The sequence below is a fragment of the Drosophila eugracilis genome, unplaced genomic scaffold, assembly GCF_018153835.1.
Source record: "Drosophila eugracilis isolate 14026-0451.02 unplaced genomic scaffold, ASM1815383v1 contig_2088, whole genome shotgun sequence".
Taxonomy (NCBI): Eukaryota; Metazoa; Arthropoda; class Insecta; order Diptera; family Drosophilidae; genus Drosophila; species Drosophila eugracilis.
The window spans coordinates 7,671,178-7,695,559 of record NW_024572964.1 but is presented as its reverse complement, the minus strand read 5'-3'; the positions used below and the strand labels follow the sequence as shown (position 1 = coordinate 7,695,559).

Below are 24,382 nucleotides of genomic sequence, written 5' to 3'. Positions count from 1 at the left end.
TGTTGGTTCAAAGTACAGAAAAACGGTGCAACCACTTCCTCTATTTGCCGGGTAAATATCCACAGGCTAAGCGAATGCAACACTTGAGTCACCGGGTCAACATCTTTTAGTACAAAATTAACATACAAAGTTTATTCCGCATTATAGGTAAAATTAGTGTGTATAGTCTCTAGCTGGTTTAAGATCGCTAATTGATGGTTGGGATTGGGGTTTTAGGCGTACTTGGCCACCAGACCCTCCACGAAGGTGATGTACTCCTGCTGGGCAGCATCGCTGCTCTTGCCCTTCTGCTTGTTCCATGCCTCCCACTTGGCCTTGCCCTTCAGGTCGAAGACTCCTGGCTTGGCAGTGTCGTTGTCACCCACGCTGGCCTGCTTGAACAGGGCGTACAGCTCCAGGAACTCGTCATCGCTGGGGCGCTTGGTCAGGCTCTTCACCTTCTCGGCGGCGGCGTTGAATTGCTAGATAAATAATGGTTTGTTGTTTTAGTTTTATTTGGTAAAGAATCACTAAAACATTCTAATTAGAATGTTAAGCTAATTATACAAATGAAAATTTCAACTTTCTACTTGTCACGTATTAACAGAAGTTTAATCTAATCTCATTTTACAAAGAATCTTTGGAGGAGTGAAATACTTTATAAAGGCTGATTTCTTTCAGTGTAAAGTAATCGAACAGGTGATTAGCACTGACTGGCTTATCACTCAGTTAAGGGGCGCTCTAAATCTAGCAGACTGTTGCGATCAGAGCACAATCCAATGAGGGGAAGTACTTACCTCGGAGAGGGGCATTCTGGGTTAGATTTTATCTGCAAGAAGTGGAATTGTAAAAAAGTTAAATTAGACATGTTTATAAAGCGGTTAGTTTTATGTTTATTGTCATAATAGTTAAAACCAGTTTCGAGCGAGGAGGCTGGCGTGTGCCAAACAGAGCCAGGTGGATTTGAACTTTGGCCCCGTGAGGCGATCTCAGAGAACTTATGAATGTTTGCTAATGGATGTTTGTCGGGCCACACACATGTCCGACTTTCTCCCAGCAGAAATACATAATTTGAGTAGAACTTCGAAATTATGCTGCGGAAGCAGACGGCGCAAATATGTGTCTCTAGGCCGAGATTTTTGAAAGGGAGCGGGCAACCGTTAGCTGACGCTTATGGCCGGCAAAATTGTGACCAATATGGTTTCAGGCGTGGGCTTTGTACGTGTCGAGCACTGCCATATATGATTTTGCAATTTATGATTACAAAAGCTTGCAATCCGAAAATGTTCTGTTTAACATTTAAAAATACTCATTTTTTTTAATGAGCCAATAAAACATGAGAAACCACAAATGTCAAAAGGGTAAGTGTTTCAAAGTTCTTGATTATAAATTTTGATTCACACAAAACACAGTTTTTGCTGAGTGTTTATTGCTTTGAAAATTTCCATAATCGAATTTTACAGGTGTCCAAAATCGCACAAGTTACCATTATCTTAATGAGTACTTTATGTGTCACATCCACAATTACGGAATACAGATAGAGGTGGCAAGGGCTTTTGGGGCAATTGAATGCAGACCGCGGCCAATTTAAACTAAACACTTACTTTTGTGTTGGCTGTCACAGAACTAAACAGTGTCTGAATTCCAATCTGGCGGTGACTTTCAATTTAAGTCATTCCATATCGCACGATCGCAAACACCGAGAAAGCTTCTCCCCGATGAGAAATCGAGAGAGTGGGAAGCTCCAGTAAAATTCTCTGTGGATCATAGAGCTTTCGCTTGAGTGGGTTAGGCAATCATGGTGGTGATAATGCAGACCCACTGATAACAGCACCTGATAGGCCATCAAACTAAAGCGAAGCCACGTAATCTTATTCGGATCGAAGTTCGAGCGGCCCTCCTATCACAAATAGAAATCCAGTGGATTCAAGGGTTGGGCGGAAGATGGGCGGTGACTACAATGCACGAAAGCTCCAATAAAATGCCGCTCAGGCGGACAAACACTTGATTATTGCTCATATCTCGGATAATCTTTATTGTTCAACGTAGTAGTGGGCAGGTGTATGGGGGGTCCGGAAACCGGTTACCGATTTAAGCGTACTTGGGGGCGTACTTCTCGTACACCTTTACGTAGGCCTCCTTGGCAGCCTCCTTCGACAGACCCTTGTTGGAGTTCCAGGCCTCGTACTTGGCCTTCTCCTTCAGAGCCAGAGCGCCGGGCTTCTCGATGTTGACATCGCCAACGGTGGCCTGCTTGAACAGACCGTAGAACTCCAGGAACTCGGCATCGGTGGGCTTCTTGGTGAACTTCTTGGCGAGTTCAGAGGCTTCTTCGAACTGTTGGGGAATGGAAAATAAGAGATTATATGGGAAATCATTCATTATTGATTGAATAGTGCCTTAAGTTAAGGAATACCAAACATCAAAAGCACTGTAATCCTTTTTCTTAACTGAAACATTCTCCATAATTTATAGATATATCCATAGAGTTTAATACTTACAGACACCATGTTGTTAGGTTTGGATTCTTGTTGGTAATGCTAAAGAACAGAATAATGTCTTATTAAATTTCGTTATGCTTCAAGGACTTGTCGATGTGCTTACCACAGGAAATAGCAAAGACGATTGAATACTTCTTGGCCTTTCAGTTGCGTTTATAAAGCTTTCGAACCCTTTCAGTTTTCTATTGGTTTATTGGACCAAGTCAAATATTCCCATTTTACTGGTAATCAGCAGATATCGATATCTTTATTTCGCTAATTTCGTTTGCCCAACTACAAGCGAGCGACATTGTCAAAGGTAGCGATATTGGAGATAGCCCCCGGATACCCTTATCGTTTATTGCTTGTTTTAGGAACCAAGGGCGCGCTTTGCCTGGATTCGCCTGCAAATTCGTCTTCGAACTAGAAAACTTTTACAATTAGCCATAAATAATGACGAAATGGTTAGTTCCCTAAGTTGGTCTAAGATACGCGCTAGTAATCTAAGAGATTATAAATGGCAAATATACGTGGCTTCTTAGTCAGCATCAGCTGTTTATGGCACGATTGTCCCCTTTCTTATTTAATAGGGACTTCAAAATATAAAATACATATCAGAAATTGCTGTATTCGACTTTAACCAATCAGTTTAAAAAGCGCTTCGTAGATAATGATATATTTTAAACTTATTCAGTTTCTTGTAACTTTATTGGTCATGGTCAAAATGTATAATTCTTAACACTTCTAAAAATTAAAAAAATAAAATTTGCGTATACTTGATTTTCTTTAAAAAAGTGGGCCAAGTAAAGTCTCCATTCTTTTCGTTAACTAATCACATGAAGAAAGCACTTTCCTAAAAGTATGCTTCAAAATTGTGCTTTATAGTTTCGTTCAATATAAGTGTAAAAATGGTGTAGAGAACTGTTCTACATATTTGTATAAAATTAAATATATAAAACGTTATAATAATATTTAACACCATAATTTTAAGTTTATTAAAATATGTATATAAGATTTAAATACATACTTGTGAGGTATAGAACTATGAAGAATACTCCTTATATATACAAAATATATGTGTATTATCTAATTAAACTTACCGACGACGTTGGGTTAATTTGCTTCTTTATTTCACCGGAAATTGTATTCATTAAATTCGTTGAATCATATCAAAGAGAACTTAATCTTTCATATTATGAGTAACTTTTTTATTTTAATACAAGTAACATGTGATTACGACAATATTGAGGGAAAATCCTCATATAAATATTAGTCATAAATTATAAATCAAGATCTAGAACATTATTATTTTATAAATTTGTTGTACTTTTAAAATTGGATCACACCGGCATTTTTTAGATAACAGCTCACCTCATATGATTGACACGTAGGAAGATTAAGAAGCTTTTAAGACATTATGCCCAAAAAAATGAGCTGACATCAGTTCAAGACAATGACCAGATCATAAACTAACATATTACAAACATCTTTTTAAGAAGCAGCTGTCCGATGAAATATAAAATATAATTAATTAAACTTTTTCTTTACATGGAAAACAATTATGATAGTAATAAATATTTTTATATTTCAATTATTTAGTTTAATCAAAGTATGTTCGCGATAGGAAACTAAATAATATAAAGATTTCGTTTTCTATATTTATAACTCCACTTTACAAGGTAGGCGCTAAAATTCGGTAGCCCATAATCAGATTAAGATAAGTATGGTGTGGGTCATATGATCGTATTCGGCAACTTGAGTGGAAAGTTAGGAATTGATAAAGGTGCCATTTATGTTAAATGCATAAGTGTTTTGTTTATTATAAAATTACAATAAATACATTGAGTTACAACAACTATGCACATGCATCTTTAGAAAGGTCACAGGAAAGGGTCTAAATCTAAGTGTTGACTGGAAAATGCATTGCTTATTCGTACTGGGGAGCGTACTTCTTGTAGACCTCGATGTAGTAGGCCTTGGCATCATCGGCGGTCAGACCGGCCTTGCTCTTCCAGGCATTGTAGCGGGCCTTCTTCTCCTCATCCTCTGGCTCCTCGATGTTGCAGTCACCAACGGTGGCCTGCTTGTAGTAGCCGTAGAACTCGAGGAACTCCTCCTTGCTGGGCAGGTTCTTGAAGTTCTTGGCCTTCTCGACAATCTCCTCAAACTATGTTTTAAAATACAAATTTTTAAACAATTCAAGGAAAGGTTTAATGGTGTAAAACTTACGGTGGGCATGTTGGTAGCTAGTTGGTTTCGGTAAACAAAAACAATCTGTGCGGATTTCGGTATGAACACCGTTTATATATTGGCAAACATGGCTCACACCTTTTGGTAATCTTATCTGGGTCCCAACTGCAATTGTAGTTCCCACAGGGGCTTATCGTAAAGTATATATTCGGGTAATCATTAAAAGTGAGAGTTCCTCTTACGGGCATTGAAATATATAATTAGTCAGCCTTGGCTTATCAGCGCACTTGCACTTGCCAAAAATTGAATGAGCCATTTGCATAGCCTCTATGTACCCACTATCTGGTTGATTGATTAGGTCGACGTTCGAAACTGTTGAGTTGGCCAGAATATACAGAAATCTGGATAACCAACAAGCCAATAATTAAAGGCTAGCACCGATTTTCAACAGTCATCGATTCTACTCTTACACCGAATTCACGTGAGTCAGGGCCTAACATCCCATATCATGGTGAAGTCGCACGATTTGTTACTAAGAATAGTGATTCGGTCTTCTGTGCAGATAATAGTATCTACCTCAATATTAATTAAACTTTTTAAACGGCTTTGTGGTCTCCAATTGTAGATATACCATTGGGTAATGCACCTGAACATATTCAAATTAATTAAATTTCGTAATATCAACTAAAAGGGGCCTATAAAAGGCAGCTGTTGGCGGGGTGAAGTACTTTAGTATCACTTATAAATCAAGCACCATGGTCAGTTTTGAGGAAGCCGCCGAACTCGCCAAGAACTTCTCCAAGAAGCCCACCGACTCCGAGTTCCTGGAATTCTACGGTCTGTTCAAGCAGTCCACCGTTGGTGATGTGAACATCGAGAAGCCCGGCATTTTGGATCTCAAGAAGAAGGCCATGTACGAGGCCTGGAACGCCCACAAGGGTCTGTCGAAGGAGGCCGCCAAGGAGGCCTACATTAAGGTGTACGAGAAGTACGCCCCCAAGTACGCCTAAGTCTGACCCTTGGGACTATTCTCCATCTGTCAAATAAACTCGAAATCTTATTATGAAACCAGAAAACTTATTTGCTTACATATCCTGCTTAGAAGGCTGCCTCGGACTGGGGCATTGAAACAGCTGCTGCGATGAGAGGCTTGGCTTGACCAGCTTTCATCAGCATAACCCGAATTAGAGAGTTATCCGGGGTAAGGCTAGCCGGGGGCAGCTTGTCCATGGGATCCAACACGGCCACTACCTCGAAGTCCACTCGCAGGGGTACTCCCGGCAATACACTGGGTAGGCGGGCCAAGGTCTGCGCAATTGTATAGTGGCGTCTATCTGCGTGAAGTAGAACCACCAGGTTGGATGCCATTTTGAATGTCGACAGATTCTGGACGGTGAGGTAGAGACGAAAGGCAGGTCCACTACCGCAGACCTCGGCGGATAGTTTGACAGGGGCATGGGTTAGATCTCCGGATATCGTGCTCTCGGATGAGTTGATGGCATCTATAGTTGCCCTCGCTGCCGTGTGTCTCAGACGCCACAGCTCCACTTGAAAACTGCCATAGGTTGCTAGGTTGTAGAAAGAACAGAATATTTAAAAAACAAATTTTTCTGCATGGGCGATGACTTACATTTGGCGTGCTGTTTCTCCCGTTCCGCCTGCTCCACAAAGATTGAGCTCTTCTTGGGTTTGTCAAGAATGGAGGAATCAACGATAGACTTTTGATCGTTGCCTGATCTCTTGTTGGCCAAATCTCCGGGCTTGGGCTCAAATCGAGATACCCGTCTCAAGATCTTGACCACAATCTGGCCTGATTGTGTGACGAGGGTAAGGACGTGATCCTCCATACCCATCCTGCCGTATAGCATGGCATCCACTGTTTCATCAAGGGAGAACTCATCGACCAGATAGCGCTGCAGATAAAATTTAACCACGCCACCTTTAAGAGCAATAGCAACCAGATTGAGTCCCAAATGGGTCATGGGCAACGGAAGGAGGCTGACGGGCAGTTCGCCAAGTTGCACTTGATATAACAACTTGCCGCGCTTCGAGTAGCACAAATAGCGATTATCCATAGTGGAGGCGATTATCGTTTGATCAATAGGCAGGAGTAGCAGACCTGTTAGCGGTATTCCAAGCTTAAATATCTCTTGACCCTCGGATTGGCTCTTGCGCAGGAGGTAGACACCGCCATTTCGCGTTGCCACCACTATGCAAAAGTCCGTTTCAAATGTTCCCTGTACGGAGATCAAGCTGGGGACGGCGGTTTCATCCTGGCAGGTACTGCCCTCGAATACCAGGTTAAAGCCCTGCGGCTCCAGTATCAAGATATGTCCAGTATCGGTGGCCAGGACCAAGTGAGAGGGAGGATTAGCATCGCTGGAGATGCGCTTTATACAACACATGGCCACAATACTGCCCACCCGACCCACTGGTGACTCCTTGTGCAGGGTAATAAAGTCCTCACGCTCCTCCTCGCCCATTTGCAGAAGTCTCTGGGATTTTCGCGACAACTTGGAGTGGTCAATGTTTCGCAGGGACTCTAACAAGGCGGGATGGGCATTTGGTTTCATTACTGGCAGTTTGCGCCACACCTCCAGCTCGAGATCCTCAGAATCCTGGGCAGGAATCGTGTACTTAAAGTACGGTTTTAGGTGGCGATAAAAGAGCACTGACTCGGCGATGGCCACGGCAATTACTGTAAATTTCAAACTCTTATTGGTGGAATATTTATAAATGCACAATTTTTCTTGCCCGGTGTTTTGGGTTCCGATTCATCTATGTAAAGACTTTCAATGGCCGTGGGAATTCCCGGCAGTGGTTGCTCTTGCTTCAGCTTCAGTCCCCGGAAAACTTTCAGAGTAGCACTAGGTTCTTCTGAGGCATCATCCAACGAAATGTCCGCCGCTAACATCCGGACGTAACCATCGCACTGAACATCGCTCAAAGCCATGCAACTAGAGAGGGTGGTAAGTTGCGGTGGAGGACTATCGTCCTCTGTGTCTACATGGAGCCAGTTGGGAGCACCGGCCATGGCAGAAAATTGTGGAATACTTGGTAGGACAGTGTGAAAACGAACAGGTGATTCAGGATATGCCTTTGTTTTGGTTTTCCTTGCCCTTAGCAACCAGAATGACCATACATTTCTGGTATATTGAATGGTTTCCCATTTCAATAATAGCTCTACATTACTTTTCCAAGAAAAGTACGTTTTTATTAAAGCTCCAAGAAAAACTATAAAAATTTGAAATAACTTTTTATTGAAGTGTTTGATTGTTTATATTTTAAAAGACCGCGAAAATGAAAACATGATATTGCCGAAAGCTGCCTAAGCACGGTCACATTGATAAACGGTACTCTAGAGATGTGAAATTTTCGATTTTACCAAATCTTATATTATCGATGTTTTTAAGGTAATAGTTGATTATATTTTCGATAGTCAGTTGCCATCGCAATTATTCGATAAGTCCAACAGCTAAGCGACGCCAGACGTTGAATTTAATATTTAAATTTTTTAGAAATAAGTGAACTATTTACGTTTGGTTTTGCTAAAGTGATGTCGGAGCTTAGGGACGAGGTGCCGATTTTCCACAAAGGCGAGATTGTCCTTTGCTACGAGCCGGATAAATCGAAGGCTCGTGTTCTTTACACTAGCAAGGTAACACACACGCACACAAACGCGTGTTGAAACGTCAAACAAACGTCAAAATCGAAGTTTTCACCGCTGTTTTTCCTTTTTCCCACAAACCCTGTAGGTTCTTAACGTTTTTGAGCGTCGCAACGAACATGGCCTGAGGTATTACGACTACAAGATCCACTTCCAGGGCTGGCGGCCGTCCTACGATCGCTGTGTACGCGCACCGGTCCTGGTGAAAGACACCGAAGAAAATCGCCAATTGCAGCGCGAGTTAGCAGAAGCGGCACAGTTACAGATGTAAGTACCACAATTTTTCCATATTAATACTAGCAATATCATCTTTATTTATTCGACTTACAGTAGGGGTGACTACTCATATAAGGGAACGCCTGATAAGCCAGTGACCAAGAAAAAACGCGGCGGGCGTGGTGCCCACGTTGAAGAACCTTTGGGAGATCCTCTGGACACAGGACACCTAACGGCCGAGCAGGAAATGCCGCCCACTCAACGCTCAGCTGTCAACCGTCCGCGGGACAATAGCGGTGGGAATAGAAAAGAAAAAGCAACACCCGGTGATGGCAGATTGAAGGGAAGCCGGGGTCGACTCACGGAGACCGCCCATCACAATGACATTGTAGATCCCAATTCAGAGTGCTTCGTCCAACAAGAAGACCGCATCATGATGCGTGTTAGTGAGCGATTACGAGAGATTATAGAATATGATCGGAATATGATCAAGAAACTCGGCAAACAGCATGCACTACCCTCCCGCGTGCCCATCGTGACCATCATGGAGAACTTCGTCAAGCAAAGGGCTGTGGAGCTAGCCATAGGAATCAAGCAGGACAGCTCCAGGGCTAGGAACACGCAGAGCCGGAATGCCCGTATGGAGCGGGAGTACGATCGTGTCATGTCCAAGTTTGTAAACCATAAATCTATCCCTAACAATGTACTAACTTAGTGCTTTCAGTGTCTGCATGCTAAAAGAGGTGGTCGATGGGCTGCGCATTTATTTCGAGTTCCATGTGGACGATCACCTGTTGTACAAAGAGGAGAAGGAATACATCCATAACTACCTCACAGACGACAATATGCGCAACTGCAGCCTAATACTGAACAAGTCGTATGACTTTATTAATCCCAACGGCGACACAGACTTAATCGCTTTGGATGGCACGCCCGTGGGAGGAGGATCGGGCAATACCAATGGACAATTAGACGGTGGCATTCTCGGCGGCACGGAGTACGAGAAGCAGTTACAAAAGTGTCTGCTCTACATCGTTACTAGTAGTGGCAAGAACACGGCGCAGGCCTACGAGCGCTCGTCGCCGTACACAGCTGCTTATAAACTTCCCATGGAGATGCGGGGATTCCTTAACGAAACATTCAAGTGGAGAATGCTAACAGCAGAATCTCCACCCGAAAAGTCCATGGTCTTTGGCGCTCCCCACTTGGCTAGACTGATGTGTAGGTATTATCCCATAGCATCCTTTCAGCATTATTAAATCAAATCTACTTTCAGTAAAAATGCCAATATTTTTAAATGCCTCGCCGATAAGCAATAAGAAGCTTGAAGATTTACTTCCCCACCTCGACTCCTTCATTAAGTAAGTCTGAGATCTTACTGACCCATAAGAAAACTAATCTGTTTTGTTTGCAGCTACTTAGAGAACCACAGGGAGTGGTTTGACAAGGATAATTATGTGAATACCACCGCCATGCCTCAGGAAGAGCTACAGCGGGAGCTGTTGGACTCGCTGGATGGCCTAGCTGCTTAGTTGAATTAGTTGATCGTAGTTATCTAGTTTATTTATTATGAAGATTAAAGCTTATGTTTTTTTATTTTAAAGATTTGTAATTGTCGTTTTGGTTTCTTCAACTACACACTTTGTAAACAACGCGCTTCTATAAAAAAGTCTCCTAACGTGATCATATAATCGAATAATGCCTACAACTATATGTTAAATATGGAAAATACGAGTTTAACATTTTTTTAACTTAATCTAAGTTTTAGTTGAGTAGTACATGCTAGTATTTTTGTCTTTTTTTTTTTTTTTTTGTGATCAAATATATTTAAGAATTTGAAAGATTTTGTCTTTTGTATTAAGGATTCGCGGACCTTCAGTTGGAATGTGCAGGGAATTCATTAGATTTGTATAACTTCTCAAAATATTTCAACTGTAACAATTATATGTGTGTTGATTTGTGTTTCAGATCCTGCTTAGAAATTCGAAATTGTCGCTTGGACGGCTTGGATGCGTTTGTAACATGTGTAAACTTGGGACGTTAACTTGGACGAGGACTGTACTGAACCCTGTGATCCTACTTCTGGCGCTTGGTGGCACTGCTGGCCGTAGGTCGCATAAAGCTGCTTACAGATCGACTGCTACTGGTACTCCTCTGCTGGGGACTCGGGTTTCCATTCATCCTGGCTTGCTGCTGCTGATTCAGGGCATTCTTCACCAACACTACACTGCGAGCAGCACTCATCCGGGACTGGGACTGTGGTTGGGACTGGGACTGATTCTCTTTGAAACTGGTGCTGCCGTTGATACTCGATTTTGGAGCAGTGGTAGACATCTTGCTGCGCACCAGGATCACACTGGGTCCTACACTGGAGCCACTGCTGCTGCTTCTGCTGGCCGGTACTCCACGTCCTTGCGTAGGCCGCAGATTCTGGGCAGCCAGTGGTCTCTTACTGGGAGAGGAGTCAACGGATACTGTGGCTCCCGCACGCTGGACGGCTGGCAGACGTCTGACCACTGTTTGCGTTGAGGCTCCACTGTTAATAGACGATCGCGAGGATCGCAGGCTGTTCCTCGAACTGCTTCGTTCCACTCCCGCAAGAACCTGTTGTTCCTGCGGCGAGCGTCTTACTGCAGATGCGGATCGCAGCGGTGCAGCACTAGCCAACGGCTGACCGTTGGGCATGCGCAGTGGTCTGCTTGCGGACAGACTCCTCTTGACGGTTGCCGGTTGAGTGGCAGGGATTTGGTTTTGTGACTTGCTGACTGTCGATCCTGAAGATCCTGAGCCCTTCAATCTGGCCTGCTGCAAGCGATCGGCCAGGCGACTGCCTATTTGGGTGATGCTGGTCGTCGTGGGTTTCTGTTTCTGCAACGGACGCTGACGGGCGGGTGTCTCGCTGACACCCTCGTTGCAGGAGGAATTGGTGCTCTCACCCTTTCCATGGGAGGGAGTGTCCGATACCAGACTCTGGGTCTCCTCAAAGCCTTCATCATTCAGTTCATGGTGACCACTGGCGGAGAGCTTCATCTTGGAAGGCGTTATCTCTCGCGGTGGACTCCAAGGTCGCTCTGGTGTTCCCGTGGGCGATTTAAGATTTCTGATAGCTTCCCTGACATCTTCCTGGTTAATGGAGCTTATGTGGCGACCAACCTTTTCCAGTTTGTTAATCGTACGCTCCTTCTGCTTGGATTTCTCAGGCGGAGGTGGTTCTGGTTTCGAAGGCGAAGTTTTCAACTCTTGTGTGTTGGTGGTCAGAAGCTCCTCATTTCCACTGCTGTAGTCAGTAGGCCTCTTGTAGCGACGTGTCCGTCGGGCCAAGGCATGGCGATCAAAGTGACCAGGGGCATCCTGCTCCGCTGAGTTTACTTTTTCCTCCGTGACCACCTTTGGCTTATTCGTCATGCTCACAGTGACCACTGTAGTGGTGGGCGTGGCAATCACCCGACGACTAACTGGGGGTGTTTCGATATTATCCGCATCCACTTCTTTGGAGGAGGCCTGCATCTCGTTCTGGCTTTTGTGGTGACTTAGCAGGCTGGCAAATGTGTCATCGGAAACCTGTGATTTTGGTGACTTCGGCGGCAATAGCTGCTCCTCCGGTTTCACAGTCTGTAGGTCCCTGCTCGCAGATCTTCTAATGTATACCTGCAACCGCTCGTTGCTTATGTCCCTTTCGCCCATTTTTTGTATTAATGATTTCCGCCTATCTTCTTCAGCTATCGATTGAAGAGCTAAGGGACTGGACTGGTCTTGAGATCGCTGGCGGCGATACTGACGCAGTGAATCGTGCGGCTGGGCATCGGCAATGGCCTGCAGGTTGGCCACTACATCCGTCTGCTCGAGCGTCTTTGAGGGCTTCCAGTCGGCGTAGACTCGCTGGTATTTTCCAGAATCCTGATCCGTTCTGTTAGTGGAGTTATTGGGATTAGTGGTCGTGGGCGTGTTCGTTGGCGTAGCTGTCGTCGTCGAAGGCAGTATCTTCTCCTCCGGCAAGGGGTCCAGTTTTCGTTCGTTTTCTGTGAATAGATATGGGTTATATCTTGGATATCTAATAATTTGATTGTTGGGGTTATCTCACCAGTTTCGTTTTCGAGCGATCGCCTGTTGGCGTTGACCAGACGACGCTTGCGCCTGTACTCCTCGTTCTGCTTCTCGTCGCTTTCGTTGGATTGCAGCCAGGTCTCGATTTTCTGGCGCCACTCACGGGATATTCTGGAAAGGTAAGAATATGATGTTTAATAACAGTGTTAAACTAGCTCAGATAGGCAATCAAATTCAATATAAAAACTTAAAGATTTAAAGTTTATTTTTGCTCTATAACCTTGGTTTCGCATCCTCGTTGATGGGCGGCGTCTGGCCAATCGCCGATCCACTGCCAGTGGGCGTATTTGCTGCTGTTGTAGGCGTGCCAGCTGCACTGGCCAACGGAGATTGGAGTCGCTCATGCGCCTGCTGTTGTTGCTGCTGGAGAAGAGGAGCCGGCGAGCTGGCCCTTTCCCGATCCAGGCCAAAGTCAATGTTGAGCAAATCGGGACGCTTTCGACTGGAACTTCCTGAACGGGCACGTCGGGCCCACGAGCGATCCAAACTGCCGTAGGCTGCCTTACGCTCCCTGCTGTTGTGTCCATCGTGAGGGCCGGTCGAGCTCCTCAAGAACTCCATCAGGTCATCCTCCTCGGCCAAAACTCGACTACGCCGGCGTCTTAAACTGCCATTGGGTGTGATGTCCGGAGAGGCACCGTCCTGTTCAAGGCGGATGAAACCATTGCTGATCTCTCCGGATCCCAAATGCCTGCGACTCAACGCCGGACTAGCCCGAGGATCGAAAAGAGCATCGCCGAGGAAGGAGTGCTCCGAATCGGAGACCGGTGTTCCAGCTTGACCAACTGTGGGTTGGATTTAGAGTTAAATAAATATTAGCTTCCTCTGACCATATATGAGCCACTTACTCTGCCTGGCTCTGCGGGCCAGTTGCTCCTCGCGCTGCTTTCGTCTTAAAGTTGCCTGCTGCTCCTGCTGTTGACGGCGCTCGTTTTCCTTGACAGCCTGCTTGAACTTATCACAGAAATTCTGGAAGATCTTAAAGCACTCCTCCAGCCGGAAGGTGGCTGCATCATCGCAGAAGAACTCGGACATTTTGAGCCGCATGGACTCAACTTGTTTCATTCCCGATTGCAGAACAGTTAATTCCGATTCAGCGGCCTGCAGGAAGTCGGCCATTTGATCTTTGATATCTGCATCCGTTGCTGGCTGTTCGATTTGCCTGGCTATTCTCCTGATCCTGCCGTCCAAGGTGTTGATTTCATTGTTGATCTGCTCTGAGGTTGTTCTAAGGAATAATATTTTGAATGAATAATAGATTCTTACAGGATCCTCCGCTGACTTACTTGCTAGCACTTTCAAGGGTGCTTAGTTGTCCTGTGAATTGCAGCAACTCGGGATTTCGTTTTTCCGCCTGGAGGGCCACAAAGTGAATCAGATTCATGCCTGGCTTATTCGCACGGATGTCTGTAAGTTTTTGCAGTGAGGATAGCTTAACGCCGGCAGCATTGCCCGCATATCCGCCGGAGTTAAGGAAATTTCCAGCCACAACAACCATGTAGAGGACCTCTTGAAGGGTCTTGTTATTGAGCAGTTCATCGCCAGCGTACAGCATGGCATTAATACAAGGCTCCAGATAGGCCACATTCGCCGCGAACTCCTCCATGAGCAACATGCTCTCAATGCGCAATTTGTAGCTAGGAAAAGAATATTAAATTGATGATTAACTTAGAATCACTCGTAATAATTAAATACTCACTTGGGAACCTCTAGCAGCTGTAAAAGGAACTTCTCGGCATTACCTAGTCGTGCCTTGTCCCCATTGAAACCCTTCAGCATGTCCAGCTCATCCACCTCGGGCATTATTTTCAGTAGGCCCCTTAGTCTTTCCGCTCCGATCTCCTCGTGGGCGCCTTGCCTTATTAACTGGATGATGTCGTCGTTGCTGGTGCGGAATTGCTTTAGGAATATGTTCACATTCAGACTCCTTTTGCCATCGAGCAGAGTGATCTCCGTGCTTTCCTTCTTCGATTTTCGGTCTAAGGTGTCGCAACCATTGGAACCAGAGGATGCTTGGTTACCATCTCGTCCCAATTTCGGTGATCCCTGCGCACTGGCTGTTTGCAGGCAGAAGAGTCCCTCCATCTCGTTCCAGTCGATGTCCTGCATCGGGCTGTCCTGATGATTGCTAGCCACGATGCTCCAGATGTTTTGTTTGCCAAGGACCTTGGTGTGCGGAATTTTTCCCCAGTTGATAGTCTTCATCTTGGCCTTGGGAGCTGGAGTGTCCTGCTGTGGTAGCAATATGACAGTGGCCACTGTCTCTGCGGCCAAAGGATCTGGAGTCCTAGGTCGTGATGCCATTTGCATCGAAGGCGGAGGCGGTGGAGGGGGCAATGCGCCGCCATTGATCATGGGCGGCGGCGGAGGTGGTGGTGTTAGGCCATTTAACGGCGGAGGCGGGGGGGGTGGTGCTGCGGGTGCCATGGGCGCCGGTGGTGGGGGTGGTGGCGGCGTCGTCTTAGCCGCCGCGCCCACCGGCTGGGAGGGTTTGCGGGTGGGGCTGCTGGCATCGCTTCCCCGACAACTCTGGCAGGCGAACTTCTGGCTACTGGGCGTGCGTAGCAGACGCACCGAATCCTCATGACTTTCGAGGAGCGTGGCGCGATGGACCAACCGCTCTGTGGTATCCCAGATGATGTCGCTAAGCGGCTCCTTGGGATCGATGCGCAGCAGGTGCTGCAGAATATTAAGGAATGGCACTTCCTGCGGCGTATCAGCCACCTGAAAAAGTAAAAAAAAGTTGTTTAATTTTAAGAGAAAAAACATTTGTTTAAAAAACAAGTTGAAAGAATATACATAAATTAGTTTTCATGTTCTTCATTACAAAAGTTGGTACACAGGAAAATTATTCTTCTTCGTGGACATCATTAGCATTCAAATTTTGTCCTTGCTCTGCAGGCATGGCCATAGCCTTGGTCAAGTCCTAACGACCAATATGCGTATACGTAATGTTCGTTTCATTGCCGAACATTACGCATTCGCTTGGTTGCATTGTTGCAAATTAAAGCGCTCACCTGTCGCAGAATCGCGTAGAAGACATCAAGATGCGAATTGAGATTGATGCCATCGGGCGCCTGAAGGCTCTGGGCCTCGTCGCATTCCTGCTGCTCCACGAATACGTCCAATTGTACGATGATATCGCCCACACTTTGTGCGACTTTTCTGTAATGATAAAGCAAACCACACAGGTTAATAATGGGTTAAGATCTGATATTGATTCTGTCCATAAGTCCGCTCTAATTATTCAAGCTAGTTATAGTTGTCAATTTGTAGGTTGTAGGTTTCGTATTTTGCATGTCGTTGACAATTCTCACTGCGTTTTAATTGATTTTTTATTTATGCATTTGTTTTTACGATAAATGGGAATAAATAAATGTATCTCGTATTTATGGTCGACAAGAAAGGGCAGGGGTACGTCTACAAGTAGTTGATGGTTGCCAGAATCGATAGAGAACAACAAACTTCATGGCTGACATTGAGTAACCTCCGGAGGCTGCCAGAGAAAAAATAAAGGAAGAGAATCTCCGAGCGACTCACTTCAGATTCTGCACTAGTTGCAAGGCGGCGCAGCTGTAACGGGACAGCGAGCCGCAAAATGTCACCCGCCGCTGCAGGTGCAACGGCGATGGCACTGGCGATGGCGATGGCGTCACGGAAGCGGAAGCAGAAACGGATGACGTCGCCGTGGAAGCGGACTCCGTTGAGAGGGATGGCGGCGGTGAGGGCGATGCTGACGACTCCACGTTGCCTGCCTGCCTGGCTCAGCCTTGGCAATCAAAATTCTTCCTTTACAGGCACACCATTTTGAGCGGCGTGCAAAATCGTTAGCCTTGCGCAATGTCCTTGCTGGCAGCTCCGTTTTTGGCCTTTTGACAATTGATATCCATACATCGACTGGCACTTATTTTTTGTATTTTTTTTTGTTTAATTGCTGCCAAAATCGCTTTTGCGGTTCGAACGAGAGAACGGCCAGAATGGCAATAACGAGGACGAGACAGCCTGGCACGATTCATATTTGAGCTATGGCCACGACTTGGCGATTTGGCGGCACGGAGAGCCTCGTAGCCAAATCCGAGTCCTTGTTGTTTTTGGCGGCCACGTGCTGCGCGCGCAGGAGTTTTCCACAGTATTTGCGAAGCGCCAGGCGGCGGCAGCGGCCTCTTTTTATTTTGTCGAGCAACTTCGTCAACAACCATCGGGCACCATTTGGACACCCGGACACTTGCACGTGATTCTCTTCATTGTTTTGTTGTTTTGGCCACCAGTTTCTATTTTGGTCCGTCACGGAAGTTGTTACATGGGTTCAGGGAGTTTTTGCGGGGGCTCGTTTGTGGGGCCAAGGAAATTGGGCAATCCAAAAGCCAAATTACAAAACTTTAAACGGAAGCATCGACTAACCAAATGAGAAGTAGTTAAAGCTACCGTTTGGGGGATATACTTTAAAAAGTATGGGGAATTTTAAATTTTAAATTGTAGTAAGAAGTGCCTTCCATTAGCTACCATAAAAACCTGCTCAGACCAGAATTTCATCTCAAACCTTTATGTAAATAAAAGAACGTCAATTTCCAAAGTTGAAGTGCCTTGATCTTAAGAATATTGTTTCCAATTCAATTTCCGACTTCTTCACACTCCCCATTAAAATACCTCATCAATTGAAAATGTCTATTCTTGACACGGTTCTGATAATCCCCCTGAAATGCGATACTTTAGGAGTTTATTTTTAGAAGACATTTATGAGTTTGGCGGTAATTCGATACTAGCGCACATCCATCATTCTCTGGTAGATAAACAACTTAGATTCGGATTTCGATTCGATTAGAACACATTATGTGGAGAACAATTAAAAGCCGCTTAAAGCAACTGGGCAGCTTCCAAGCTACGCAGAGTCAAGATTCGAATGAATCTCAATGGGTTCCTCCACCCCGCGGTCTCAAATCAAAGCGCGTTTTGGCTGAATGAAAACGTTTAAAGCGATTCAAAAAACAAATTCCAAATAAATTAAATAGCGCCAGAAACTACGCATTTTGTTGATCTGTGTGCGCGTTAAAATTTTAATAACAATAGAACTGACGGGGGTCCTCCTCCTCACACCAGAGAACGGAAAAATGCCACAAGATGAATGGCCCGGGACAATCAATTAGTCAACTATGCTCCGAACTGACATGCTGAGGAATCTGCCAATGCGGACAGCTTGTTTGTTATTGTTCGCTTTTGGGCTTGAACTATTTAAGAAATTAATTGAATTTGCTAGTTTCTCTTGTTTTTGAGAGCCCGACGGCACAGAGCCACAAATTTGTCAACCGGAGGGCCATAAATAAACCCGTTTTGAAGGGTGAGGAGATCCGACTAATTGATTTATTGTTGACTAATTAAATATTGAATTAATTGGTTGACTCGAATGCGGCGCAAATTATTTGCATAAGACGCGATCGTACATCTCCTCCAGTTTGATGAATATTTGACAAGCATCCCAGCGGCGTCTTGAGCGGTCATTAGCGATTCGCCCCCAGATCCTCCTCCTCCCAGCCTTTTTTCTTTTATTTCTTTTGCAGATAATCAAAAACCCACTGAAAATCCGTCGAAACCTTGATCTTGTCTTGTTGGTCGTCTCCTCATGAAGTCGCATGCAAATTAAATGTGCGTCCGATTCGAATAAAGCATAAAAGTCGGCAAACGGCAATCGTTAAACTGTTTGTGATACTCATTTGCTTAATTGTGGGAGACTTTCAGGGTTTTTCACCCAACTCGAAGCGGTCTTCACACGCTTGATTTGGAATATCAACGACGCCCTCAGCAAATCGTCTTTGGGTTTTTATTGACTGTCCTCCTGATTGATGCACTTCAACACTCACCTTAGGTTATTGAGCAGCGGCAAAACTTTGAGACCTGCAAGACAAAGGAGAAAATTATTAATTGAGGGAGGTGTTGTGAAAGAACTCTTAACTGGTGAAAAAAAGGTTTATCATGGATATAAAATTCTGAGTTTAATAAATGGAAAGTCATGAAATAACTATTAAAATGTTAAGAATTTGCCATTTAAGTGCTTTATTGTGTTTTTCATTGTATTTTATTCTAAGTAACAGAAGCCTTAACCTGCAGAATATTCATAACTCATATATATATCTGAACTTTATGGGTTATTTCAATTGTTTCGCCTCTTGGCTGCCTGTGAGTAATGTGGAGATGATTCGTTGCCCCTTGGACAAGCGGGATTTCCATAGACAGCAAGTCAACTAAGGCCCGCCCAATGTCCAATGAATCCCGACCGACTTCCGGTCAAGCTCGTTTTTTCGCCTTTTTGCTTTTATTGGCGCACTCACCAATCAATTTATGCACCCAAACACAGAGGCACACTTCTATCCGTGAGTTGTAAATACAAATAAATAAGTAATAATAATAATAACAATAAAAAAAATTAATTACGAAAAGCTCGTGAAAGTCGTTGTCGCTTCTGTACTACATGTCCCTCAGATCCCCATCGATCCGCCTTATTTGGCGCCTTGACGTTCATAATTTCGTTTTACGACTTCGCTCCGCTGTCATTTTATTTGTTTGAAATTGAAATCCATAAAAGGCGTACAATTAAAATGCGTGTGTGCGATTCTGTGTGTGAGTGTATAGTAAAAGTTTCTTTGTCCAGATCTTTGTGTTTTTTCATTTTTGGATATTCGGAAGTTGAGAGATCTTAACTAGAAGGAGAAATCGCAATGATCAATACCCCTACCATATACATATACAAGTATTTCTATCCATTGGCAAATTTATATTATATTACCCTCTTGGGTTTTTGTTCTAGGTAGAGGTCGATCGATTGGCGATTGGCCAAGCTCGACCATCTATGCCCTGCAGCCAAAAGAGCGGGGATTTATGTACACAAAACAATAGTTGAGATCGGGGACACGCCCAAGTCCACAATTAATTGTTTAATAACATGCCAGGCAAAGGAACTCAACAACTCGAAAATCAATTCTCGCCAAACGATTTAAATATTTCACTCAATATACTCGGTAAATCTGTTGATGATTTATAAATCAATTGAAAATTGAATTTTGCCAGCAAAACCGTTTGTGCAAATACAAATTTATGGTCGACTATGGGAAAAACTGTTGCGTGCCAAAGTGGAAAATCATGGGGGCATAAATCAGGCACAAGCAAATGCCTCCCAGCCTGACAGATGACATACAGCAGATATGATGGCTATATGGCTGGGTAGTCAGTTGGAGAATGGGAATGATTCCGAACCGATAATTGGGCACTTAAGTGGCATTAGCGAGAGCCTCGCAGAGTTTTTGAATTGAAAAATGCAAATATTTGCGGGGCGTTGTTTGGTTGCCGTTCCTGGAAATCCAAACAGAGAGCAGAAAAATCTGAAAAGAACTGAAACTGAAATGGCTGAAGACAAAGTCAAAGTCGGGCCAACAGCCTTGAAACTGAATACTTCGTTTCATTGCCAAACAAAATGCGGCCGTTGCTTGTCAAATGTGTCGTTCAGGAATGCCCCAGGAGGAATCGGTTTGCTCAATCGGAATCGAAGTTGTGGCGGAGGGGCGTGACTTACATTTTGTCAACAGTCGTTGAGATTTCGAATTTGTCTTGCTACTTCTTTGCTTTGTCACTGGGTTCTTGTAATGCTGAAAAAGCGCAGCTCAATTTATTTTAATTAAGAACAATAAAAACGCCGCTTCTCAGTAAAGTTACCCATCCGTTCCCCTTTCCCCCCGCTTTCAGGCGAGTGCATCCACAGGCATTCAATGCAACACATTTTGGTGGTGCTGCGTTTGCGCAGAAGGAAACATCGAAAACAACAGCCACCACGCACGCACAACCGCGCTCAATCAAAGTCAGAATGTCGGGTTGACGACTGCCAAGTACAGTGGAATTTGACTAAAACAAAAAACTTCTGGCCCCTTAAATATTAGGTGATTTTTATAAATTAAAGCTCTTTATAATTCTTCTATCTTATTTAACATATTATTAAAAATAACTTTTAATGATGGTATAGGAAGAGGAAGTTCTTTCCAGGGATACCCAACTGTAGTGGAAAATCTATAGAAGATGAAGGTCGAATTCGGGGTTGGTGGAGTTCGGAGGCAGTTCATGAACTTTGAACAACTTGGGACCCAGAGCCCTCGACGAGGGTCAATGAAGGGGGTAGTAGCATCTGCCTCTGACAGGATGTAAATGTGTCCCTTGTTTGTCAACAGACTTCTTGTTACATATTAAGTACGTTTTGTTTATTGGGCGCTTATTCTCCTCTTGGAACTCATCTGTATATGAGGCAGATACAAAGGGGTTTAGCGATGTTGTAGATGTCTTGTGGCACGTTCAAAACATATTAAAAATCTAAGTACAAACACGATTTGATGTTCAACACTATCGACATAAATAAGCAAAACATAATCTATGCCAACTGCCCAAAAAATTGTCACGTTTCATCGATTTATCCCTTTGTCTTACAACTCTGAAACTATCATAGAACTCGGACCAAACAACCATTTAGGTTTTAATGTTCTTCTGGGGGTTGTCATTATAAAGTTTTTAGAAAAATTCATTCATTCTTGAAAACTAAATTAAGATGGTTTGCTGGTATTGAACCGGCTATCTCTATGTAATTGAATAACATAAAATAAATATGTAGGTTAAAAACTACAATCAAAAGTAGATCAACAAAAATCATTGAGATCCATTTAATGTTATTTTCAAGTGTCATTAAGGTGTAAATGAGCATTAAAAAGTCTTGCAGTTAGCTAGCAAATAAACGATCTCACTTTCAAAATCTTTGTTTGGTATGAAAATGTCCTCAATGACCCGACAACTTTTGCCAAAATTAATAAATCAGCAATAAATAAACAATGTTCGTTTGACCGATTTTCCCAGATCCAGTTCAAATGACTCGACGAGCAATTACTGGCTTAAAGACGCGCCTCTAAATCGCCGGCACGTGCTAAGGTTACTCGGCGTCGACAAAGGCGATTTGGCATTTTGGGCTCTTCGAACCTATCATTATCTAACCTCAAGTCAACGAGCAGCCCCTGAGGGTCGCTGGTGTGGCTGCCTGAAATATGAAAACCGGGTGACTTGAGTCTCTGCGACATGCAAACAGTATATTTTGTATATCTGTCTATATACTCGTATATTGGCCAAACAGACAGCCGGGCACATACGGTCAAGGGCACTGGCACTGGATCAGCGGGCACATCAATCAAATCAATCGAAATCGAAGACAGCACCAATGGCACAAACAATCGTGGGGGAACAACCCGTTGACTTTTGCGGGTTTATCTCCATTGTTGCGAATTATGACTGTTTTTTCTTAACTTCTTTGACTTTGGATGGATGGGAATAGCTCTCACCTATAAATTCGTTCCGGATGCGGATCCGCTCCTGTAAAGTGGCCGCAGAAATGATAACGCAGTTAATGAAGGCCAGCAAGGCGGCTTGGTAATCCAGGGGCGGCTGTGCAGCGGCACTCGACAGCTCCAGTTCGTTGATGACAATCTTGAAGCGGTATCGCTGCTTTTTGAGATTCTGTAAAGGATTGGATTGGATTACTTATTTTATTTATTACTATATAAAATTTAATTTAATTTAAGGTAGGTTTCGTTACAAATTTAAATTAATATATGTATCTTCGCTTTCTTTTTTGTGCGTCTTGTTTTGATAAAGATGGAACTTAAAAGCCGTTAGAAATATACTGATTTTCCCTCTAAAGGTTTAGTATTTTGTCGATAACAAAGCCAAAAATTGGTCGGAATGTGGAATGCCATACCTCGTTGAGTTTGTTTTTGAATTCTTGTTCGAACTATATTCACAGTTTAAAATGTCAAATTTTTTACTTTTTTTGCAAAAAAGAAGATTTTATTATCCCATAGGGAAAATGTGAAAATTTGTTATCTCAGATTTACTCCCTAAAATGAAAGCATTAAGTCCATAACTTAGCCTAAAATAGTCGGAATATGGAATTTCATATCTCGTTCAGCTTTCCGCCTGAATGCAGAAGGGATCCTAGGTTTTGGTTATTCATTATATTAGCTGTGCGTCTTGTGTTAATCAATTTATAACATAAAAACCGATTAAAAATCAAAAGCGTAACCAACTTACCTTGTAAAATTCTAGGGTTTCAATGGCACGCGCATAGCCATCGGGGCTGTAGGCGCACAGCGCCGAGAGCAGCTCGAAGACCTGCTTCTTGACAGTGGCATTCTGCGTGTCCAGGGCAGCGCCTAGCTTGGCAATGTAGTCACGATTCTCGACAATGTAGTCCAGGCCGATGCGTGAGTCCATGGCGTGGCGGGTTTTTCTATTTGGTTCTAGATTTTTGGAGGGTTCTCTTCTCGGGACTGATCACGTCCCCAAAACGGACGCTTTTCGGGGGCAATCGGATCGAATCGAAGCGAGACGATCGATTGGGTTGGCGGCTAGTTGCAAAGGTTTCGGTTCTCGCATGGAATATCTAAGCAGTTCACGTCATGCCGAACGTTCCTCGTGCTCTGAATCTGAAAGGAAGGAAAAAGTTGGAAAATTCAGTTAGTTATTCAGTGGTTACTGGGTGGAAATGGGGTTCAAGCTGTGATTGCATTTTCGGGGACCTAGGCCCTTCAATTGTCGCCCTGTCACGCGTTGTTCCATATCTTGTGGGCCTTTGGAAAACCCCACGTCCCTCCAATACAGATTTAATTAATTTACGATCGAGTTTCTAGGCCTCGGGCTGCAATTGTCATAAATTAATTTGTCGAGACAAAATGCCATGGGGGGCGTAACAGATTTGGAATTTTGTTCGGTTTTTTGATTTTCAATTTTAGGATTACGTTTTGGAGGCATGATCAAAGGCAACCTTTGGCAATGGCGGTGGGTTCCGCCTTCTAGATCGGCATCGGCATCGGCATCGGCATCTCAATTACGAGCAAACGATCTCGTTAATTTGTTTACACTCGAAGCAGTCGATACTTTCGATTAGTCGCCGTCTAAACTGCCGACAAAGTCTGTCATTTAGGTTCCCGCATATTAAAATGCGATTTTTCATTAAAATACAAAAAAGCCGATAAAATGCTTAACATTTTTGTTAAGAGCTCTGATCTCGAGTGGCACTTTGCGTTATTTGAAATTATAATTTGTGTGTGTGCGCTAAATGCTCATGTTATAGCTATTGTTTTATTTTTTATTTTTGTATTCTCATTGAGTTGACTTTTTAAAATGCCGAGATACGTCGGCTGTGGGATCGGCTAATGAAATCACATACAACGACATCAAATTAATGGACAGACATCACAATGTGACATCCTTGCGATATGCCTTATTGTCGGTCGTCACTTAACATGATATTTCCGATAATTCCCGCAAAGTGCCCGACTCGAGTGGATGGTGAATTCTCTGGAGAAAAACAAAAAACAAGTTCTCAATCAAAACACAGATACATTTGCCACTCTGTATCTTGTTCTCTGCTTGGCTTTCTCATTGGAACTTCGTCTTAAGTAGATCTACACTGTGTCACACAACTGGGCTATGAGCTTTTCCAATTAGCAAAATGATAGTAATCTCATAGTTAAACTATGTAAATTTCACTCTTTAAGCCATTCATTTTTGTTTTTGTGATACACATGATAAAAAACAGGGAATTTTGCCAGGGCATTGCGAAATGGCACAGATTATTGTGACAGATAAATGTTTTTCAGTTTTATTATTAGTTTTAATAGGATTTTGTTTAACATTTGATCTTTTAACTATTCAGTCTACTAATCGAAGG

General features: G+C 43.7%; 7 protein-coding genes across 9 annotated transcripts in view; 2 read left to right on the top strand and 5 right to left on the bottom strand.

The window, feature by feature from the left end:
• Positions 1-104: 104 nt before the first annotated feature.
• Positions 105-1,627, bottom strand: LOC108107580 (acyl-CoA-binding protein homolog). Its single transcript, XM_017215140.2, has 3 exons — positions 1,584-1,627; positions 777-808; positions 105-461 (listed from the first exon to the last, which is right to left on the bottom strand). The coding sequence occupies exons 2-3, from the start codon at positions 789-791 to the stop codon at positions 213-215; spliced, it is 264 nt and encodes an 87-aa protein (XP_017070629.1). The 5' UTR covers positions 792-808; positions 1,584-1,627; the 3' UTR covers positions 105-212.
• Positions 1,628-1,987: 360 nt separating this feature from the next.
• On the bottom strand, positions 1,988-2,519 carry LOC108107649 (acyl-CoA-binding protein). Its single transcript, XM_017215235.1, has 2 exons — positions 2,481-2,519; positions 1,988-2,316 (listed from the first exon to the last, which is right to left on the bottom strand). Exons 1-2 carry the CDS (start codon positions 2,487-2,489, stop codon positions 2,071-2,073), a joined length of 255 nt encoding a protein of 84 aa, XP_017070724.1. The 5' UTR covers positions 2,490-2,519; the 3' UTR covers positions 1,988-2,070.
• Positions 2,520-4,248: 1,729 nt separating this feature from the next.
• Positions 4,249-4,748, bottom strand: LOC108107623 (acyl-CoA-binding protein). The gene is made up of 2 exons (XM_017215192.1): positions 4,689-4,748; positions 4,249-4,626 (listed from the first exon to the last, which is right to left on the bottom strand). Exons 1-2 carry the CDS (start codon positions 4,695-4,697, stop codon positions 4,387-4,389), a joined length of 249 nt encoding a protein of 82 aa, XP_017070681.1. The 5' UTR covers positions 4,698-4,748; the 3' UTR covers positions 4,249-4,386.
• A 609-nt stretch (positions 4,749-5,357) lies between these two features.
• LOC108107622 (acyl-CoA-binding protein) lies at positions 5,358-5,725 on the top strand. The gene has a single exon (XM_017215191.1). It carries the CDS (start codon positions 5,405-5,407, stop codon positions 5,657-5,659), a length of 255 nt encoding a protein of 84 aa, XP_017070680.1. The 5' UTR covers positions 5,358-5,404; the 3' UTR covers positions 5,660-5,725.
• A 22-nt stretch (positions 5,726-5,747) lies between these two features.
• LOC108107899 (Bardet-Biedl syndrome 1 protein homolog) lies at positions 5,748-8,521 on the bottom strand. The gene is made up of 4 exons (XM_017215701.1): positions 8,512-8,521; positions 7,404-7,688; positions 6,280-7,347; positions 5,748-6,217 (listed from the first exon to the last, which is right to left on the bottom strand). The coding sequence occupies exons 2-4, from the start codon at positions 7,681-7,683 to the stop codon at positions 5,748-5,750; spliced, it is 1,818 nt and encodes a 605-aa protein (XP_017071190.1). The 5' UTR covers positions 7,684-7,688; positions 8,512-8,521.
• LOC108107898 (protein male-specific lethal-3) lies at positions 8,106-10,135 on the top strand. The gene is made up of 6 exons (XM_017215700.2): positions 8,106-8,307; positions 8,405-8,583; positions 8,647-9,204; positions 9,257-9,753; positions 9,809-9,893; positions 9,947-10,135. The coding sequence occupies exons 1-6, from the start codon at positions 8,206-8,208 to the stop codon at positions 10,062-10,064; spliced, it is 1,539 nt and encodes a 512-aa protein (XP_017071189.1). The 5' UTR covers positions 8,106-8,205; the 3' UTR covers positions 10,065-10,135.
• The window catches only part of LOC108107897 (formin-J), a 29,396-nt gene continuing 15,095 nt past the window's right edge, over positions 10,082-24,382 (bottom strand). For 2 of the 3 annotated variants that reach the window (XM_017215699.2, XM_041817891.1), the window contains exons 2-11: positions 22,741-23,135; positions 21,993-22,167; positions 18,492-18,525; positions 15,654-15,801; positions 14,336-15,360; positions 13,923-14,273; positions 13,485-13,864; positions 12,857-13,421; positions 12,614-12,747; positions 10,082-12,551 (exon numbers count right to left, since the gene is read on the bottom strand). In XM_017215699.2, coding sequence (XP_017071188.2) covers positions 10,609-12,551; positions 12,614-12,747; positions 12,857-13,421; positions 13,485-13,864; positions 13,923-14,273; positions 14,336-15,360; positions 15,654-15,801; positions 18,492-18,525; positions 21,993-22,167; positions 22,741-22,923 — 4,938 coding nt within the window. In that variant the 5' untranslated portion in view covers positions 22,924-23,135 and the 3' untranslated portion in view covers positions 10,082-10,608. Of the gene's footprint in view, positions 12,552-12,613; positions 12,748-12,856; positions 13,422-13,484; positions 13,865-13,922; positions 14,274-14,335; positions 15,361-15,653; positions 15,802-18,491; positions 18,526-21,992; positions 22,168-22,740; positions 23,136-23,325; positions 23,435-24,382 lie in introns of those variants that run through there. The other variant, XM_041817892.1, reaches the window with a different exon arrangement.

Excerpts from the sequence above, each read along its gene's own strand:
- LOC108107898 (XM_017215700.2), top strand. The coding sequence starts at position 8,206 with ATGTCGGAGCTTAGGGACGAGGTGCCGATTTTCCACAAAGGCGAGATT. Across the intron at positions 9,754-9,808 it reads CCACTTGGCTAGACTGATGT|TAAAAATGCCAATATTTTTA; the intron begins GTAGGTATTATC and ends ATCTACTTTCAG. Across the intron at positions 9,894-9,946 it reads CACCTCGACTCCTTCATTAA|CTACTTAGAGAACCACAGGG; the intron begins GTAAGTCTGAGA and ends TTTTGTTTGCAG.
- LOC108107622 (XM_017215191.1), top strand. The coding sequence starts at position 5,405 with ATGGTCAGTTTTGAGGAAGCCGCCGAACTCGCCAAGAACTTCTCCAAG.
- LOC108107899 (XM_017215701.1), bottom strand. The coding sequence starts at position 7,683 with ATGGCCGGTGCTCCCAACTGGCTCCATGTAGACACAGAGGACGATAGT. Across the intron at positions 7,348-7,403 it reads ATCGGAACCCAAAACACCGG|TAATTGCCGTGGCCATCGCC; the intron begins GCAAGAAAAATT and ends TGAAATTTACAG. Across the intron at positions 6,218-6,279 it reads GGAGAAACAGCACGCCAAAT|CAACCTATGGCAGTTTTCAA; the intron begins GTAAGTCATCGC and ends TCTACAACCTAG.